At 50.4% G+C, this 19,510-nt stretch overlaps 2 protein-coding genes across 5 annotated transcripts; one reads left to right on the plus strand and one right to left on the minus strand.

The window, feature by feature from the left end:
• The first annotated feature begins 53 nt into the window (after positions 1–53).
• On the plus strand, positions 54–18,041 carry LOC117651920 (TRPL translocation defect protein 14). 4 transcript variants are annotated; one of them, XM_034396511.1, is made up of 13 exons: positions 54–371; positions 760–827; positions 1,599–1,636; positions 2,194–2,231; positions 11,415–11,462; positions 13,167–13,295; positions 13,399–13,535; positions 13,620–13,760; positions 13,853–14,048; positions 14,146–14,353; positions 14,450–14,625; positions 15,021–15,068; positions 15,778–15,910. In XM_034396511.1, the coding sequence occupies exons 1-12, from the start codon at positions 317–319 to the stop codon at positions 15,041–15,043; spliced, it is 1,257 nt and encodes a 418-aa protein (XP_034252402.1). In that variant the 5' UTR covers positions 54–316; the 3' UTR covers positions 15,044–15,068; positions 15,778–15,910. The 4 variants fall into 4 exon arrangements, with proteins under 4 accessions (XP_034252402.1, XP_034252398.1, XP_034252399.1 ...); XM_034396507.1 differs by lacking the exon at positions 15,021–15,068 and having other exon boundaries at positions 15,778–18,041; XM_034396508.1 differs by lacking the exons at positions 11,415–11,462; positions 15,021–15,068 and having other exon boundaries at positions 55–371; positions 15,778–18,041.
• On the minus strand, positions 17,649–19,481 carry LOC117651923. Its single transcript, XM_034396515.1, has 2 exons — positions 19,254–19,481; positions 17,649–19,152 (listed from the first exon to the last, which is right to left on the minus strand). Exons 1-2 carry the CDS (start codon positions 19,343–19,345, stop codon positions 18,663–18,665), a joined length of 582 nt encoding a protein of 193 aa, XP_034252406.1. The 5' UTR covers positions 19,346–19,481; the 3' UTR covers positions 17,649–18,662.
• Between the last annotated feature and the right edge of the window lie 29 nt (positions 19,482–19,510).

Below are 19,510 nucleotides of genomic sequence, written 5' to 3' on the forward strand. Positions count from 1 at the left end.
CCTCTGTTATTAACAGAGCGGTGGGAAAGGGGTGGGGATGAGCTGAACCTCATGGCTGATTTTTTTCAGCAGCGCTCCCGCTGTGTGGCTGCCTGCTGGGTAGTCAGAGTCCAGTGTGGTCTCTATCTCTGAGAGGTTGAGTTCGCCGATGGACCGAGTACTTCGTTTCGTGCGGCGTACTCGCTACTTGTGACAGAGAAGGTGTACGGTGCCAGCAGACCCTGCCCGTAGTTTGTCTGCAAAATCTCAAGGAGCCCAAAGTATGGTCATTACACACCCCAAAAGCTCACTGAAACCGCGTTAAAGTCCGATCAAAATGACAACCATGGAAACCAAGGAGAAAAGAGCATACAAAATTGTCCTGACAGGTGGTGAGTATGATGTTAAGTAGGTGCTTTGTCGTGCATTGTGGTGGGTATTTTTGTCATTCATTCAGACGTGCCATTTATTTTTAATTTTGTTGTTGCCTTTTTATTAAAGAGGTTCTTTTCCTTTCTATTGCTAATGTTGCGTATAGTTTGAATCTTTTATTAATGTTCTATCCTGCATCTGGGCTGTCAACCAAATTCATGATAAATTAGACATTTATAGGTGAATTCTATATTATCATGGTTCTGTCATTCTTTTGTCAAATTCATAGCCTGATGTACTGAAAAAGCCTCCCTCATGCTTATTTTTTCAAATTTTAATTTCGCTTAATTTGTCTTTATTATGTACATCTTTCAACTAAAGGACAAAAAAATACATGGTTTGTTGTAGGTCCTTGTGGAGGAAAAACTACTGGCCAGTCCCGTTTGTGCACTTTCTTCGAAAATCTTGGATGGAAGGTGAGCAAATTTAGACCTAAGAGTGTTGTAGACTATTCCCAAAAATTACTGAACTGACTAAATAACAAAAGTAAAATTCACAAACAATTAATCATTAATATGAAACATCGGCAATTTTATTTTGTTTGAACTATGAACATTATTCTCATGGTTATTTTGTTAATTATACAAGACCTTAGACTGTTTCAGTGTTGGATCAGATTGTTCCCTTTACTCACACTAATATCCCTTAAGCTCAAAGCTCAAAATTGGAAACATTCAGGAATGATGTTTTATTTTCTCATCATAGTTAACGGTTAAAGTTACTTGGGGTAGCTCTGTGTTTCTGTAAGATTAGAAATTTCAGAGGAAGAGAGAGCATGTCATTTCATAATTTTACTTCCAAGTAAATTAATTGTAATGTCTTTGAAACAGTTCATTGCTTATTAAATCTATTGTGGCTACTTGCTGCCAAAGTGTTTGTTTCAAGCCTTCAGTGTGCTTTGTAGCCTATGCAGTAGATGCGTGGCAGCATACACTCCTTGAAAGTAAGAGTTAACATTAAAATGAAACGCAGGTCCAGCAGCTTATCTGTGAAAGGACGGACCTGCTTTGTTGGTTTCTATATTTCCACTGGTGTGGTGCGTCTGCCCTGCTCCCCTAGAAACCTTCTCAGGGTACCTCTCTGCTGGGATGTACTCCTAGAGCGTTAGCATACCCTTAGGACACTTAGGTATTGTAGGTAGTTGCTTAGTGCTGTTCAGAGTGTGGACTGGTGTTGTCGTTTTGCAGGTGTTTCGCGTCCCGGAGACTGCCACGGTCCTGCTAAGGTACCTATACCTCATATCGTTCTCCTTTCCCCCCTTTTTTGAGCTCGGCGTTTTGTTGGCTTCCAACGCATCGCGCAAGCCCTTCTTGTTACTCTCGATAGAATTTTTTGAAAATTTTGTCTAAATCGGAACGAGCCACCTTCTTGTTGGACCGGAACTCGCGACATGAACGTCTTATTGAACAACATGTTCCACTCTCTGCCTTTTCTTTTTTTTTTTTTTTTTTTTTTTGCCCACGGAAGTCCTTGGTGCACGCGGTAGAGCAGTAGCTTTTATTTCGGATGGTTTTGATTACCTGTAAAAATTGCCGAATGGCGTATATTTATAGTTTTAGCAACAACTCTTTACTGTCCGGGTCCAAGTAGGCATTTTGCTTTCGCTAACGAGGTGGGACTTCCACGATACGAAAAATGTACTTGTTTATCGAACGAGCGCATGCAGCTCGGTGCTGATAGAGTGCCCCCTCCCCTCCGAGTCTCTAGTCTCTAGTTTTCTCTAAAGATCCCGACTCGGCAGTGGTCCAATTTTTCACCGGGGCAAATGTTTCTTGTTCACAGTGGCGGCATAAAGTTCACCGACCTGTCGGAGGATGAAGGTATGTCACTCATCACTTTTTTCATTATTTTCCCTTCTTCTTCTCTGTGTTGATTTGGCGCCGCTGAGCGAGCGAAGTGTTGTCATCCCCGGTGGACAGCCAGTGCCTGTAGAGCGCAAATTTGGTGCCCGCTCCAAAACCGCTTCAAAAATACGCAAAAGAAAGCGCGAAAAGAGTGCTTTTATGTACCGTTTTCGCGCTTTTTTTTGCGAATTTTTGAAGCGGTTTTGGAGCGGGCACCAAATTTGCGCTCTACAGGCGCTGGCTGTCCACCGGGGATGTGTGTGGCTCGAGTACCGCTTCGGGGAATGCCCAGTCGGCGTCTGCTCTGAGGTCTTGGTGGCGGCCGTTGCGGAAAATGAAAGGAAGGGTTTCCAGTGGCGTTGCTCTATCCACCCGTGTTGCTGTTTTCCGAATGAAAGGGGTGGGGAAGGCCTAGCCTCTGGACTCGGGAAGCCGCTCTGCCTGCACCACTGTCTGGCCTGGCCGGCCGGAGCAGCCGCCGGGGTGCGCGCTCCCTCGCCGTCTGTTATCGTCTGGCTGGCTCTAAACGACGCGTTCGTCGCTGCGTCTCTGTCGCTCTCGATGGGCGGCCGGCAGGGGTGCGAGGGAGACAGAGTGTCCGGGATCAGTCTGCCGGGGAGACGACCAAGGACACGTTAGGGTAGGCTCACCTATCAGGTATGCGAGGCCCGAAGGGTGTGGTGGGCTGTCTGCTTACGCATGCCGGAGGGGCTCCTGTTGCTGGAGCACACATACGTACTCACTCAAACGCGACGGCCGTTGCGTGGCGCTGCTTTAGACTGTGGGAGGGAGAAAGCAAAGCAATAGACATGTCCATCATGCGGAGGGCACCGAAGGACCTTGTTACCTAACTCGGATCCGGAATCCGGGCTTACCGGCCTAAGACGCCTTCCGGTTTGGTTCGGGGCCCGAGGGGCGTGCTTTGACTCACGGCCTTTGGGCTGCACTGGGCAAGGCGGTGCTTGGCAGTGTAATGCAGCCCAGTCGCACCGCGTCGTGCAGTCGGCCGGCCCTCACGGTCGTTCCCTTCCTGGTGCCATCCTAAGTTATACTTTTTAAAAACGAATTTGCAAACGACACCGCGGCGCACGCCGCACCGTTCTCTCTTTTCCCCGATGTCGTTTCGTTCTTTTTGGACCATTTTTTTTTACGCAAAGCGGCGTACAAATGCAAATGAAACGATGTCCGGTTGGCGGGGTGGCGTGGCGTGCCCGCCTCGCCGCCGTGGCGTTTGGTTCTGTCTCCGTCTCAGGTTCGCTGCCTCGCACATTTTCGCTGTCGCGGCGATGGCGGCTCCTCGCGACGTGGCGCGCTGCAGACTGAGAGTCGCTCTGTCTCTCTCGCTCTCGTGGGCCGCGCCGCCTAGGTGCGACAGAGACGGAGCGACTCTCGGAGTCAGTCTGCTGAAGGCGACGCTGCTGATTCTGGGGAAAGGGTGGGGGGCACTATGCTAAAAATTCACGAACCGCGTTTTCTGCCCGTCGGCGCACTGGCGGCGGCACGCGCGGGGGACGGACGGACGCCCTGCGGACGCCCCGCCCCGGCCGTCGTCCTGGTGACGTCAGCGGTGATAAGGCTGTCGCGTGGCGCTGCCGGGCCGGGCCGACCGAGCTGGCAGGCGGACTGCAGTCGCGGATTAGCGCGCCAAAAGGGCGTTACATCGCGGAGCGGGCAGGCAGGCAGGCGGGATCGAACCCACACCTGTTGCACGTGGCGCGCTGCCTCGCGCTAGCGCCGCCTCGCCGCGACGGTCGCCACCACGTGTGTGCCACGTGGTGGCCAGCTCGCGTAACGAGAAAGAGAGAGGACGCGTGGCTAGACAGGTGCGAGCCAACGGATTGGAGGAAGCGAGGCATTGACTGAGCGCTCAGGCCGCTCGGGCCGTGTGTGGCTCTACTTGGCCTGGGCGACCTGTCCCGCGGCCGGCGCGGCGACCGCCAGACCAGCCCAGCCGGCAGCCAGCCGGGCAGCCAGGGCAGCCAGCCGGTCCGCCGGGCTTTTCTGGTGACGGAAGGGAGGAAAGGACGTTCACGGTCGCCGCCTCGCCGGCGTTCCTTACCCCCTGCCCGGGCCTCAGCGCCTCAGGGCCTCGCCCGGCCTCGCCCGGCCTCGCCCCCCCCCCCCTCCCCTCCCGGGACCCCCGTCGCCAGCATGCTGCCAAGCCGCGGAGGTACGCCTGCAGGCTGCCTGCGAACACGGCCGCTTTCGACTCTGTCTCTCTCGCACCCCTACGGGCCGCCCCACGAGTGCGAGAGAGACAGCGCTCTGTCCGGATTGGGCCTGCTGGCGTCCGTCCCTTTCACACCGCCTCTCTCGCTCGCGCGCCTCGGAAGCCTCGGACTGCCTGACCTGGCACGGCGGCACGGCGCATGTGTACACTAGTGAGCACCACCGACTCGACCTGTGGGTCCTCGTGGTCGTCCTTCCCCTCATGGGACACCTGTCCTCGATACGCTCTGGGCACGTGCCTTTCTGGGGGTGTCTCTCTGGGGGTGCTTCCCTAGGGGTGCTTCTCTAGGGGGTGCCTCTCTAGGGGGTGCTTCTCTAGGGGGTGCCTCTCTAGGGGTGCCTCTCTGAGGGTTCCTCTCTGGTGCACCTCCACTTGGCCCTCACGGAAGTGGCACCGCGTCACTGCATGCGGTCTGAGTGGAGTCCACAGTGGACTAGACGGGACTAGAGGGGAGGGGGACTTCCGCAGTCGTCACACGCAAGCGACGCAAGCCTATCGTGCGGGCTATCGGCTTCGACACTGCGAGTGTGGATGATCGCATCAGAGCGGTACGACTGCCGAGACGGCCCAAGCCGGGCAAAGCGCCAAAAAAAAAAAAAATGGAAAACCTGGGAAGCGAAAAAAATGGTGAAGGAAAAATGCGATAACACTGATGGCGCATGGCTCGCCGGGATTCCTTCCTTTTCTACGGGACCGCGTGGTGCGGCGTGGTGCCTGGGCCGGCCCGGGCCTACTCGTCACAGTGTGTCACAGTGTTTGGATAGCGTGTCTGCAGTGCCTGCGGTGCCCGGGGACGGAGGGGGGATTGAATTTATGCGACGATGGGTCGCACTGAGGCGATGCTCCCGTTTACTTGACTTTGCCCCCCCCCCCCCCCTCTCCCGGGGAAGTCCGCGACGGGGCGAGCGAGCCTGAGCGCAGCGACCGCGGTAGACGCACTGTGCAATTGATTTGTCTCAGACTTGGGAGAGAGATAGTCCAATGTCGTTCGCTTTTATCTTTTGTTGCTGCGCCGAAGAATTTGTTCCCGAGGAATAACGCCAAAGCGCTATCTGAACGGTAGGAAAATGGTGCCTCGTAAAAGCGGCGGGTTTTTTGGCCTCTCGAGGCCAGGCCGAGGGCCGGGCGGACTCCTGAGCTGTCTGGGCGCGTCTGGGGACGCCGGGGCGTCTGGGGCATGAAAGTGCATCATTTGGGGCGGACTCGAGGCCACGCGGCCAGTGCACAGTGGGCCAGAAGACCGGTGGAGGCGGCCGAAACTCAAGACGCGTTTTGAGCTCCAGAGTCGCTAAATGGGACTCGAAGCGAACGTGTGACCCCACCAATGGATTCCTCGTTCGGAGAGCAATCCAATGGTGGGGTCACACGTTCGGTTCGAGTGCCATTTAGCGACTCAAAACGCGTCCGGGATTTTGGCCGCCTCCGCCGGTCTTCTGGCCCACTGTGCAGTGGGGCTGTGGGGACGTGGGTCTGCCCGGCCGATTCCGAGCGAGGTGTCCCGTCGCTCTGTCTCCGTCTTACCCATGCGGGACGCTCCGCGAGTGCGAGGGAGACACCAGCCTGTCTCTATCCGGCTGATCTGTCATTAGACTGACGAGACATGGAGCCGATGCGGCCGTAGCCTTTCGAGTTTGCCCCGGACGCCGCCGCGTCACTCCTCGTCCGGCGGCCTGTCCGAGTAGTCTGTCGGCCCAGACGGGTTGATCTGATCTGCTGCACCTGAAAAAGGAAAACCGAGGCGTGACCTATTTAGTGCGTGGTTATCATACGAGTGTAGCAGCCGCGGCTGCCTCTTGTTGCCGGTGGGGCGCTTACTCATTTTTTTGCCGCTGATAGGAACCGGTTTGAGTGCCCTAGCCTCGCACCGACCGAGCTAAGGGCCTTATTGGACACTAACGGCGAGAAAACGGTCGTGACGACCGCGTTGTGCGATTTCGCTCCGAGTTACCGGACCATTAGCAGTATAGACACCCATCCACACCACTGCAATTTATTCAGATTTCTTGGCAGGGACGCTCGCCGGCGGTCGTCGCTATGGTTACGTAAAACAGTCGTGCCCGTCTTCCTGGGCAGGTCGTAAGTCGTTCGAGTTCGAAACGGGCGCGTCGTGAGGAGGACTGTTTCCGACCAGACTCGTTATTCGCCTCGAGTGCAAAAATGTCACCTTTCGCGGTCACGCGAGCGAGTGCATGTGTGCACGTGTGAGCTGAGGCGTGTCTAGTGGCGTGCAACGCGTGCAACGCCACTCTAGAGCGTGCTCTCTAGTTAGACCCAGCGTAACCTCGTGACCTTGCGGGCCTCGGAGACCTCGCCTGGCAGGTGTTTGAGCCTGCGCCCTGCACCCACGCAAAGTTCTAAAAATATTCCGAGGAACAAAAAAGACCCCAGAGCAACAATGAGAGCGTCGTTTGCAAAGGGAGTGGTGCGATGAAGTACGTAGCAGCGCAATGCTGCTCTCCGTTGCCACGCCGGCGGAGTGTACCACATTCTGCCGAGTGCAAGTACAGGCGGTGCAGTCGCCACGCGGCCGGGCGTTGCTAAGCCGCGCCTCTCGAGCGCGCTCTGTACCGTTCCGTCTTAACTTTATTTTTTTGCAATCGTTTTGCCGGTCCTGTTATTGTTGGTCTAGGTTAGTGGCGCTCCGTGTCGTCCGCTAGTTTGCTTGTCCGCCGAGGCTCCGCCGCCCCACTTCTGCTGGCTTCGGTACAGTCGGCCCCGAAATTAATTTAGTAGTTCCGCGGTCGCGTCTTGGCGGCCACGCCGAGACACCGGGGCGGGGTGAAGCGGGGCGACCCGAAAGCTCGAAGCGGTCGAAAGCAGCTATGAAAGCCTTCCGGGAGCGCGCTTGTCTTTCGCTCTGCCCGTCTCCGCCTCGTCACGCGTAGTCACGCGACCAGAGCCTCCCTATTTTAAAGCTTTAACCGCACGGCGAGGACGCTCGGGTCGATGCCCAATATTCCGTCGATGTGCGCGAGGCACAATGAACCTTGTTTCGTTTCTGGGGAAGGGGCCGTCGTATATTGAAAACGCGACCCGTTCTGTTTTGCCGCTACTTTATTTCCAATATTTTAATTAAAAATCTCCTACCTTTTTCTTGCCTTTTTTTTTTTTTTGAAAAAATAAAATTTTGTGAATGATTTAATATCTTGCGAAGTAAACCAATTTGTAAATGGGCTTTCTCGTGGGACTTTGGAGCGAGGCCTTCGCCTAATTTGGGAGTCTTGGCGGCGTCACTAGGTGACTGTCCGACGGGCCACCCACTGCGAATGACTGTACCGCGGTGGTGGTGCCGCGGTCATGGGGCGCCCCGCCCCGCCCCGCCCCGTGTGAGCGTCCTGCCCGCGCCCGCGCCCGCCTGTACACTGCGTCCTGCCAGTCCTGCTCCCTTGCTTCACCTCGGCGCCACTTCGCGACGAGCTTCGCGACCGCAGCGACGTGGCGCTAATTTTAGCGCCGAGACGGAAAGGGAAAAGAATACCCCACCCACCCCCTCTCTCCCTTTTTCTGGTTCCCCAATTTTTTGTTCTTTTTATCTTTTCTTCCCGGCCGGGGGTTGGCGGGCGGGGCCTGGCGGCGAGAGGGTTGACCGTGTCTCGTCTGCCCTGACTCGCAAGGTTTGCCAGCGTCGGCGCCGCTCTACATGCAGCCGCGCACCGACACCACGCACACACACACACACACACACACACACACACCGCGGGGGCGTCGCGGCGTCGCTGGTACAATAATAGCTCGTTCTCGTCCGAAACGCGGTGCGCGGCAACGCGGCTCGGCTGAAACGCTGAAAGGCGCTGAGGAGGCGCCACTGGTTGCGCAATGCCTCGATCGCCGCGGAAAAGGGATTCTCTCTCCTCTCTCTCTCTCTCTCTCCCCCTCCTCCGATGCCGCGGACGTGTCCTGCCCTCGGTCCTGTGGCGGTCCAAGGTGGCCGTCGGTCATCATGCGTGGCCCGCACATTATGTCACCGGTTCGATTGCGCCGCGAGTGTGTGTGTGTGTGTGTGGGGGGGGGGGTCAATGACCACGACGGAGGACCACCTCAGAGTTGTACAATAACTCAGTGAGGCTACCACCACCGGCGCGGTGCGCCCGGCCCGCGCGGTCTATGACACGCCGCATCGTGCGCGCGCACACACACACAGACACGCTACAGATAAGGCTTGTGTCGTTTGCAGAAGTAATGCGCCGGACGATATGTGTTTGAAAAGGTGTGTTCAGTGTCCCTTCCCCCCTCTCTCTCTATTCCTGGCATTGAACAGCCGATAGTGGCGCCAGGTGATTGGATGTAGATGTCACATGCCCGCCTATCTGTCTCCTCGACGCGACCGCGGATCCATCATCGGTTCTTGGCGAGATTGCCGCAAGGCGCGAGAATCGACAACGCGTCTTATTGTATTACTTCTTCCTGTTTAAAACTACCAAAAAAAAAGATTTCTTTAAAAAAAAATTTTTGCTGTTTTTTTTATTTTCCTGGCATGGCGTACAAGAGGAAAAAAATTCTTTTAAAATTTTTTTTGTTGCTGTTTTTTTTTTTTTCAATTTTCCCGGCGTGGCGTACGCGAGGAGCGGATTGCGAGGAAGTGGTTGCACAACGCGACGCGCTGCCCAATATTTATTTCTGCTGTCGCACGGCGGCCCGAGGATGAATCGCCCCCTTTGCAATCGGAGCTGGAGTTTCCATCAGCCTCCAGCCATGCTTATCCAGCCGCGCGAGCTTATCCGGCCGCGTCGCGCCGTCTCTCTCGCACCCCCAGCGAGTGGGAGAGAGAGGGAGAGAGGCGGCCTGTGGAGCGCCTTCCAGGCGACCTTGGCGCCGTGATTAATCCGAGGGGAGGTGGATGGATGGTGTCACCTCGTTCACGCCGCCTGGGCGTGTAGCAGTGTGGCGGTCTAGTCAGCCTCACAGTGTCGTGGACGTTACGTCGTCGTCACACATGCAAGCGGGCCCAATTTTTTTGAATTAATCTAATCTACGAATTTCGAAGAATTTTCATTTTTCGCTGAGTTGGCAAGCTGTGTTCACCCCTTGAAACGACGCGTCACGCTCCTCGTGACCACGATTGTTTTTGTCGTCACTGTGGCGTCACTCGCACTCGTGCTCTTGTTGTCACAGTGGCGTCACGCGTACACTCGTGATTCCGTTGGCTGCTTGTTTTCCTCGTCACAGGGCAAAGGCAGGGGGCGGTGGCGGCGAGGCTCATCGGCAATGTGACCCCGCGTTAGTGGCTCGCGGCTCGCTCGCGGCCGTGACCGTGACGACGAGACCACGGACCTGGCGCCATTGCCCTTCGTTGGCGCGCTCCGTTTGGAGCCGTGCGTCTCCCTCCCACCCGTGGGGCGTCCCGTCCGAGTGCGAGAGAGACAGAGAGTCCGCCGCCCGCCGAAGCGCACCCCCGGACTGTCCAAGCGGGTTGGACCTAACCGACCCGAACCAGTAGTGCCAACTGCCAGCGACGCTGCAGACTCATTCCGAGAGTCGTCGCTCCGTCTCTCTCGCACCTTTAGGGGAGGCCCCATGAGAGTGAGAGAGACAGAGCGTGCTGCGCGCTGCGCATGGCACCAGCTGCGTCGCGCCCTCCACGCCCTCAACGCTTCATGACTATAAAACTCGCGCCAGAGTTAGCAGACTGTGAATGAACAATGAACCGACTGGCGGCCTGGCGGGGGCAAGTGAGACTTACTGCCAAATTTTGAGGCGACAGCTCACTGGGGGGACGGCGACAGTCGGTTGTTTTTGGCGCGCTTTCGTCGGGACGCGCTGTGGAGCAGGGATGTGTCATCCAAGGCGGTGCGGTCCAGTTCGCAGCTGTGCCTAGCTGTGCAGATACTCGCCGGCGTCGCTGCGCACTTCGTTACACGCCCAGGATTTTTTTCCGCCGACGGGAACAGATGGGAGCTGTGGTCCAAGCGTGTCGCTCTGTCTCGCTCCCATAGGGCGGGGGGTGCGAGAAGGACAGAGCGTCGATACGACTTGTGGGAATCGCTCGCTCGCTCGGCCGGCGACGGGGATTTCTTATTGTGTTAGTGCCACGCGACTGGGCCTGCCCCACCTGCCCCCCCCCCCCCCCTCGAAGCTAACAGGCTTCTCGTCTTCGTCCTCTGCTGCGCCCTCGCTGCACCTTGGCGGCACCCGTTCCACCTCCTTTCACCCCCCCCCCCAATCGCCACCCCCGCGATCCGCCCCCGAACGGTCAATTGTTGCTTCGCGCACGACGCACGGGGGTGGTTTTTGTCACCCCGCCGACTGCTCTCTGTCGCACTCGTGGAGAGAGAGAGAGAGAGAGAGAGAGAGAGAGAGAGAGAGAGAGAGAGAGAGAGAGAGGAGAGAGAGAGAGGGGGGGGGAGAGGGAGGGAGCGCGCGGCCCGGCACAGCCTCCCCGTGGCCCTGCCCTTGGGTCTCTCCGAGCTCACTGGTCTTTTAGGGGTGGCGGGCGGGGCGGGGTGGGGCGGTGAATGTGGGCCAAGGTCGAGGCGTGGCGGCGCGTGGCCGGGCGGGGCGGGGCGGGGCGGGGCGGGGTTCTCATCCCCACCTCAAGGTCGCGCCACGCGGCCGCGCGACAAAATCAAAGTGTTGCGTGAGATAAAATTCGAATCACCTAGAGCCTTTTCTCCGGTGAAACTGGAGTACTCGGCCATGTTCTTGCACCCTCTTGCTGCTCGCCTCGTTTTCATTTCTTCTCTCTCTCCCTCTCTCAGCCACTGACAGGGTTGTAGCTTGGTTGTTTCGGGTCCGGGTTCGACCCCCGCTCAGAGCCTCGTCGGTGTCATCATTTCATTCATTTTCTTGGTCTGCCCCGCCCTTGTCTATTTTTAGCCCTGTGAGGAGAAGCGCGGCCGCCTGTCTTTCTTTTCTTTCCGTCTCTCTCTTTTTTTTTCTCGTTGTACCTTGTTTCATTCTCACGTGCCCCTTGCGGGATTTGCGTGTTTTAGAGTCGGCCGATGGGTTGTGTCACCGATGTTTAGTTCTGCGGGGAGAGGGTGAGTGAGGCCGCGTCTCCTGTTGTGTTCCCCGTAACCCGCTGTACCTCGCTGTACCTTGCTGCACCGAGCCCCACCCCCCACTGGCCGCACGCGGACCAATCAGGACGCTCCGTTTTGGCGGCAACTTTTTTTTGGCGGAGCGCGCTGATTGGTCGCCTGTTGGCTGGACCCGCGGCCTGGCGGGCTGCTGCCCGGCCCGCAGCTTTCCTAACACGCTTGTCCCGGGGACAACAGCCTTGACGGCCTCCCTTGGTGCGCTTCCGGAGCGAGCAGCGAGAATCGCCAGCTTTGCAGTGGAGTGTCCCGGGCCTCGTCTCGCTCCGGACTTGCTTTCGAGCTGAGAGGGCTGGTCGCGTTCGTAGCGGTGGGACCTGTCGGTCGCCAGCTAGTCGCACCTTGGTTGGTTTTAGTTTCGTTCTCTGCCTGACCCCTGGGCCCTGGGCAAGGCCCCGGGGAGAGCGCCCCGTCCTGTCCCCCTTGTTGACAGTCGGTTCGCGTTGCGCCGCGTCGCGCCCTCGCGGTGCAGCCGGCGTCTTTGCCGCTCCGTTCCGCTCCCCTATTCGCTATTTTGGCGCGTTGCCGCTGCCTGCTGGCTCGCCCCGCCCCGCCCCGCCCCGCCCCGCCCTGGCTCGAAGCGCGCGCGGAAGGTAACCTTTAGGCGTCATTGTTTGGCGGGCTTGGACTGCCCCTGCCCTGGCGTGGCCTGGCGTGGCCTGGCGTCGGGCCGGCCATGCTGCCAGCTAGTGGGACTTTCCGGACTCCCCCTGATGCCCTCCAGCACACCGCCACCCTCTCCGCCGCCCCCTGCTGAGGGATAGTGCGGCGGGCGGCCTGTGTGTGGGTGGACTCAACAGTGCAGGATTCATCCGCTGGGCCTCTACCCTGCCGCCTTAAGGCCATGGCGCCTGCTGGTGGGCAGTCCCGTTGGACGCGCCGTGTCGGCGGGCCTGCCTACCCTGCCTCCGTTAGGGGCCATGGCGCCTGCTGGTGGGCAGTCCCGTTGGACGCGCCGTGTCGGCGGGCCTGCCTACCCTGCCTCCGTTAGGGGCCATGGCGCCTAGTGGGTGGGCAGGGGATGGGTCTTGCAGTGTGGGGTCGGCAGGCCGCCTGCGCAGTCTACGCTCAGGGAAGACACTCTAGCATGATGAAATACGTCCGTCTGGCTACCGAAGGAAACTCCCAACCCCCTTTCTACTGGGACGTGTTATTGCAACGTCGATTTGTCTTCTTCGTGCCTGGACTGAGACATATTAAGCTCCTTGTTGGCTCATCTATAAAATACTTTCGAATTTTTTAATACAAATTGGGATTTTCAGTTGCTCTTGGAAACGTCTGGTGTTGGTTCTTTTGATACTCGGCTGTACTTTATGGATGGGCCTTGTTGCAGCTGCGTGGAGTTGAGTTGCATCACCTTATTGCTTGCTGCTATGATCTGACTGACCCCCATCTAGAATGAATATCAATTTAACTGTTGCTTTTGGGCAGTAATTGAAAATTTACAAAGTGAATTTTAAAATATTAAAATATTTTTAAATATTTGGATAAATGTTTAATGTGACATCATAATTTGTGTCACATGTGCTAATGGGATGAAAGTAGCTTCTATAGTAGGAATAAGGAAGAGAGGCAGCTCTTTTGTTTCTTGTCAATTAAAATTTTATTGAATAATAACTTAAACAAAACTGTTTTTCTATGTTGCAGCTTTCAAGTTCCAAGAAAACCTCCTGAAGACGATGATTCAAATTGAGAACACATTCTTCGCCCTGGGAGAGTCCTGCACAAGAAACTGTCTGATAATCTGTGACCGTGGAGCTATGGATGCTAGTGCTTGTAAGTAACAATCTTCAATGTCTCTTCTTGAAAGTACTTGGACAATCAAAATCTTACTACTTTGGAACTGAAACTAAATAATTATATTAATATTTGATTTTAGTCATATCTAAAGAGAAATGGGAGTACATGCTGGCTACAAACGACTTAAATTCCGTTGACCTGAGAGACAACCGGTACAACCAAATCATCCATCTTGTGTCTGCTGCAAATGGAGCAGAAGATTTTTATTCAACAGAGGTAAAAATATTGCCCTTGATGCATAAGGTGTTTGATTTATTAGTCCCCTCTGCTTAAACACTTTTTGTCATTTTTGTTTGTCAGGATCATGTTTGTCGTAGTGAAGGTGTTGAAACGGCTAGAGAGTTGGACTACAAAGCTGCAGCTGCGTGGGTGGGACATCCATATTTTGATGTCATAGACAATTCTACTGACTTCGAAACCAAAATTTGTCGCATGATTTCGGTATGTGTGTAGAAAGCAGTAAGCCTCTGGGGCACTATTAATTTTGTTGATTTGTGCATTGTTTATATTATGGTATCTCTATCTCCTCATAGAGCATCTGCCAAAAGCTGGGTATTGATGTTGGTGACCGTCTCCTAACAAACTCGCGCAAGCTCAAGTTCTTGGTTAGAGGCCCTCTCCCATCAGATGCTGACTTTCCACCATTCCAAGACTTTGATGTAGTTCACAACTACCTTCAGTCCAACAACCCTCAAATGCAGGCTCGTCTCCGAAAACGTGGCCAGAAAGGTAAGTCTGATTCACTGTGTACAGGTTTCCATGAAAGGACAATTGAGTTCAGGCTTTTAAAATTGTGGTGGGTACTAATGCTTTTTCTGCTGTGTAGGTCATTGGAGCTATATCCATACTATTAGGAAACCCAAGCTTCGTGGTCAAGTTGTGGAAGTGAAAACCCAGCTTACTCACCGTGATTATGTCAACATGCTTACTCAACGAGATGATTCACATTTCACCATATTCAAAAAACGGCGTTGCTTTTTGATTAATAACCAATACTTCCAATTGGATATATACCGAGAGCCAAGTCACCCAAGGTAAAATATACAATTTTTACCGTTTTTTTTTGCTTTTGTTGTTAAATTAAGAAACCACCCCTCGACTGTTTTTAACCACTGCTCAATTTATTTCAGGTGTAAGGGCCTAGTTCTGTTAGAAACTTACACAGCTTTGGATTCCATTGAGAATACTCTCCCATTTTTCCTGACTGATGTTGTGGATGTCACTGGGAACCCAGCTTACTCAATGTTCAACTTGTCGCTAAAGGAGGAATGGAATGCAACAAATAAGTTTTGCCATGGGCTGAAAGGTAAACGTTTGTCCAATGGTTCACAAGGAAAATGTTGTGCTAACTGTGAATAAAATATTTTCCTCAAAATCATTTATTTTAGTACTATATTAATTCTTTAAACATCCTGTTGCTGCACTTTTGAACAATAAATATATACTACATAGCACTGGTAAACTAATGATTCATTAGTTTTGTAGCCAAAGAATGAGTTTTGATTCATTAACTTTCCTGCCTTGTTTAATTTTGATATGGGAAAAGCCTCAACATTATTTTAGGGCAGGATAAATTGTCAGCTAACAGGAGGAAATAATTAAGCAATGAGGCCAACTTTTGGAATTAGTAGTTGTATCAGGTTTATGTCTCTAGTACGTACAGTTGTTAGATCTGAACTGGAAACAACATTCTGTTACCAGATGAGGCAAGCGGAAAGAGTTGATGAGACTACTCTTGACTCCTAGCAGGTACGCTGTTAATCGTACTGCTTGTCTCACAGCTATTTTGGTGTTGTAGCTGCTTACCTAAATTGCGTGTTTATGTTGGCCTTTTTTTAAAAGAGGAATTTTGCTGTTTTATTTTTATGACAATGCTCATTTGACTTCTGTATTAGTATTTTGTTTATTTTTTGTTGTACATTCTTATGATTTTTGTGTGTTTTTGCATTGTAGACTTACATTCACATACTGTAACTAGCAACACATTGTTTTATCCTGACCTAAAAGTATATTTTTTGCACACTTAGTTTAGATACAGTACACTCAACACAACAGTGAAAACGCATGAGTTAAGGAAAACAGCATTGTTTTTAATAATGTTGCATGGTTTTTTAACACTCTATCTTCCCAAATATGAGCTTTAGAAATTTTTACTCTTTTTAGCTCTTTCTTTATGATAATAAATTATACTACCTTCAACAGTACTCCATGGCCTGAAATAGTGTCACTGTTATTTCAAGGCTGTGCTATTTCCCTGAACTTTGATAAATTTAGTCTTATGAAAGTAATATTGGCTGTTTTTGAGATTTACAATGAGTCTGTATTCTTATAACAACTTCTAAGACTCGCATGCAGCCCCATTATTAGAGATTCCTTTATCCCTTGTGCAGGTGCACTTTCATAATGTTTCCTAAATCAATTTTCAAAAACTTATTATTGCAATTTCTTGTGTTAACAGATCCAATGGATGGCGACAGCAAGAAGCCTCTTGAACCCACCACCGCTGCATTTCTTAAAACAGTTACATCTGAAGAGGGAAAATCAAATGGCATTCCTAATGGTGTAGCTGGCACTGTCCGGTTGAATGGTGTGAAGAATGGCGTCAAGAATGGTGTCTCAATTGATGTCCCCAACGGAGAATGTGGTAAACACAATGGGGTCTCCAATGGCTGTATTTTGAATGGTGTTAATAATGTAAAGTCGAGTGGCATCTTCAATGGGGCATGTGCTGAGAAGATACACTTGTCTGGTGATACCCTGAAGAGGGCTGAAAATGGGGACAGCACTGGTCCCAAGATGCATGCTGTGAATGGAAGCATAGCAGTCAATGGCAGCTAATCTCATGGGAAGACAGGAGTAAAGCTTTAGATGTGACTGCCTGCCGGCCTGCAGAGCACTCTATGTATCTTGTATTGCATAGTATTTGAGCCACTGACATGTATTAGTAATTGCTTAGAAGCATATTGCTACTCCTGTCCTCCCAGATAAACAGATCCATTCTGTAGAGTGTAGGGGTTTAATGTCTTAGAAATTGTATGTTGTGATTGTGCTTTAGCTTAAAAAGTTACAAGTTCTCCTTAGACCGCCTTAGACTGCCATCAGTCTAGCTGGCGGGAAGTGATTCAGTTATACTAGTACTATAGCTTTGGCTCAATTACTCAAGTTATTTTTGTGGTTAACAGTATTTACGTGGCTTATGTAAGATCTGTGCTGCTTATTTTGTAATGTGGACAAATTTTCTTTGTGTTGTGTGTAATCTCATGTTGATTACATATCTTAAATTTTAGTTCCCATCTTTGTCCTTAGTTGATTTAAGTAAATCCACTAAGTGCCTTCTTGTGGATGGTTTCTCTAGTGCCATACAAAAAGTCTTTACATTAAGGACTAAACATTGAAATGTGAGGTTTCTGTTGAAATCTTGCCATAGGTTTAGAAGATTTTGTGCTCGTCCTGTAAGAACTTGCCTACCCAGTGCCTTTACCTGCAGGAAGCAGTTGTATCATTTTAGTTTTTATTACAGACAAAGTAGGAAAAATTATCTGCATTGTGCCACATATTTTGGAAGAAACTAGAAATTAGGAATAATACAGGAAACAGCATTCATTAGAAAATGTGTTGTAACATTGTTGGAAGTCCAGCAAACCTTGTTGAAACTTTGAGCTTCTTGTTTCTTATACCATTTTAGATCTTCTTTGATATGTATTATTTTCCAAGTTTCAAAACCTAGGGCAAATGTAGTGATGCCTTTTTTAGTCTTAATACAGCATGCAAGAGCTGAGATTACTGTAAGGTGAAAATGCCATCAATGCTTATGCATTGATGTATTTTCACCTCAGCAGATCCAAGTAAAACTCAGACTTATCTTGAATAAATCTGCTGACATTAGTACTTCTAGCTATGTGATAGTAGGTTTTTCTTAACAGAAAAGCCTAATGCAACTTTGTTACAGTAGTTGCGATTTTACTTGAACTGTAATATTTTGGTCTGACCCAGTAAAATTGCATCTAGTATTTTAACTGTCCTACTGCTGAACTAAATATGTACAGTTTGTAACATCTGCTGCATACTTTTGTATTCATTTATAAAAATAGGCTTCCTGGAATGAGATCTCACTGTAATCAATTGGTACTTGTCCAGGCATACACAGCCTATGGAGGGAAATATTGAAATTACGGCTTTAAGTACAGAATAATTAGCTGTAAGTTGTTTTGTGATACATTGTGTGAGAGTGATGAGAATTTATTTTTAAGTACCTGCTATGATGGACTCTTTTTAGCGGGACCAGCAGTATGGGGAAAGGGAATACCATTTTGGAAATCTCAAACAGTATTTTGTTACCAGTTTGTTTTGCTATTAAAATTCATGCCAGGCCATTCTAGTTAGTAAATTGAACATATTTCTTCAGGCCCTGTACAGTCACCACTTCATTTTGCAGTCTTGAAATTTATCACTATCAGTGTGGTTAATTAATTTGCATTCATTTTCACGTCATGTACCTTGTTGTCAGAAAACATTTAAGACATGTTCTTAAGTTGTATCATGAATTCACATATGAGCTGGTTGAAGCTTTCACCATATTAAGGCCAATTTTTGAATTAATTTACTATGTACAAAGTTTCAGCCTGATACTGTCTATTTTTTCATTTCTTCATATATTATTAAAGTCGTGTATTACAACAGAACTCTTATCAATATGTGTTAATAAATAATTTCTAATCTTTAGAATTTTTATTTTCTAATGTCATTTTATATCCTGTAATACACTTTGCTTCCATAACACAGAATACAAAAGTCTAAAATCTATAGGTACAACAAAAAAAAAAACTGTAATGAAATACTTTAAACATTGATCTAAAATGTTTGCAACAATTTCAGAGCAATAATCCGACCCTGTAAACAGACCCAATGATGCCTACTAGAGAATAATACTGAGAATTTTCCCAGATTTCTCAGATACAATGACTTACCTTACTTGTTAAACTGTAAGCAGTCAGATAAATGAATTTCACAGTCCAAGATATGGTATCCTGCATTGAACACTTAAGACATCATACAGCACAAGTTTGTGTTCAGAACAATCACAGCCAGAAAATGTTCAAACTAGCATTGATTATTATTTAGAGGGACAGTTTTATAACTAACACTGCTCTCTAAATCATCCTTAATTAGCATATGTGAACGGCCACTTATAATCAAGCGTGAAAGATCATTGAAAATTATGGCTAAATTTTGAATAAATTACCACAAGGAGACGCCCCTATCTGTGGAACTATTATTGCTTTTGCTTGTTACGACACACTAGACAAGTCAACATTGTAGACTAAGATACATATAGTTTCGAAGTTAGGACTTCCAGGGTGTTTCTTTGACCCTTTGTTTTTTGTACATATTAAGGACTTTCTTGCCTGGCACCAACGTCTGACTCAGTCCTGGCCTCTTTTTACGTTTAAGTTGTCCATCCTCCCCTTCCTCAGGGTCAGGTTCAGGTTCTGGAGAGGCTGATTCTCGTTCCGGCACAGTTTGTCCAGAAACATTACCAGAAAATGAACTACTATGAGTTGCTGATTGAATAAGATCTGAGTCGTGTGCAAATTTGCAGTTGTGACCAAAGCGACATCTTCCTTTCCTATAATTCCAACAAATTTGTTTGCCATTTATAAACCTTACTTCATCTTTGCTTGGCACCATTTTCACATGTTTCTCCAAAATTGCTTTCTTAGCAATCTCAGCTTCTACGTAAGGATTCATGAAAACTGAATTTTTCGAAGTTGGACCGTTGGCAAAGTCTGGCTTTGGCAACGGGAGTTTAGCCGTTGGCGACGATGCTTCTTGCCTGGAACATAAATGGGAAGAGGATTAAATAATCTTAAATTCTCGAAAGAAAATACTAAGCCCAAAGAGACATAACCTGAATAAAATTTGAATTAATCATACCCTGAAGGCGTTTCTTGTTCTGACTCACTGTCATCGTCAGTCCCGGACGACGAGGACCCATAGTCAGCAACAAGGGAAGACAAAGTGGACATGGTCACCTGATTTGATGCGTTGATTCACACAATCCAATTCTCAAATGCATTTGAAATTATTGATGTCTGCACCCTGCTACACCGCACCGCATCTGAAGCCGTTCAGTTAGCACAGTCCATGAGTGGGTGTTCTGCCCTTCTCATTGGCCCATACTTGCGTGCAGC

This window comes from Thrips palmi, unplaced genomic scaffold, assembly GCF_012932325.1.
Source record: "Thrips palmi isolate BJ-2018 unplaced genomic scaffold, TpBJ-2018v1 HiC_scaffold_6, whole genome shotgun sequence".
Classification (NCBI taxonomy): domain Eukaryota; kingdom Metazoa; phylum Arthropoda; class Insecta; order Thysanoptera; family Thripidae; genus Thrips; species Thrips palmi.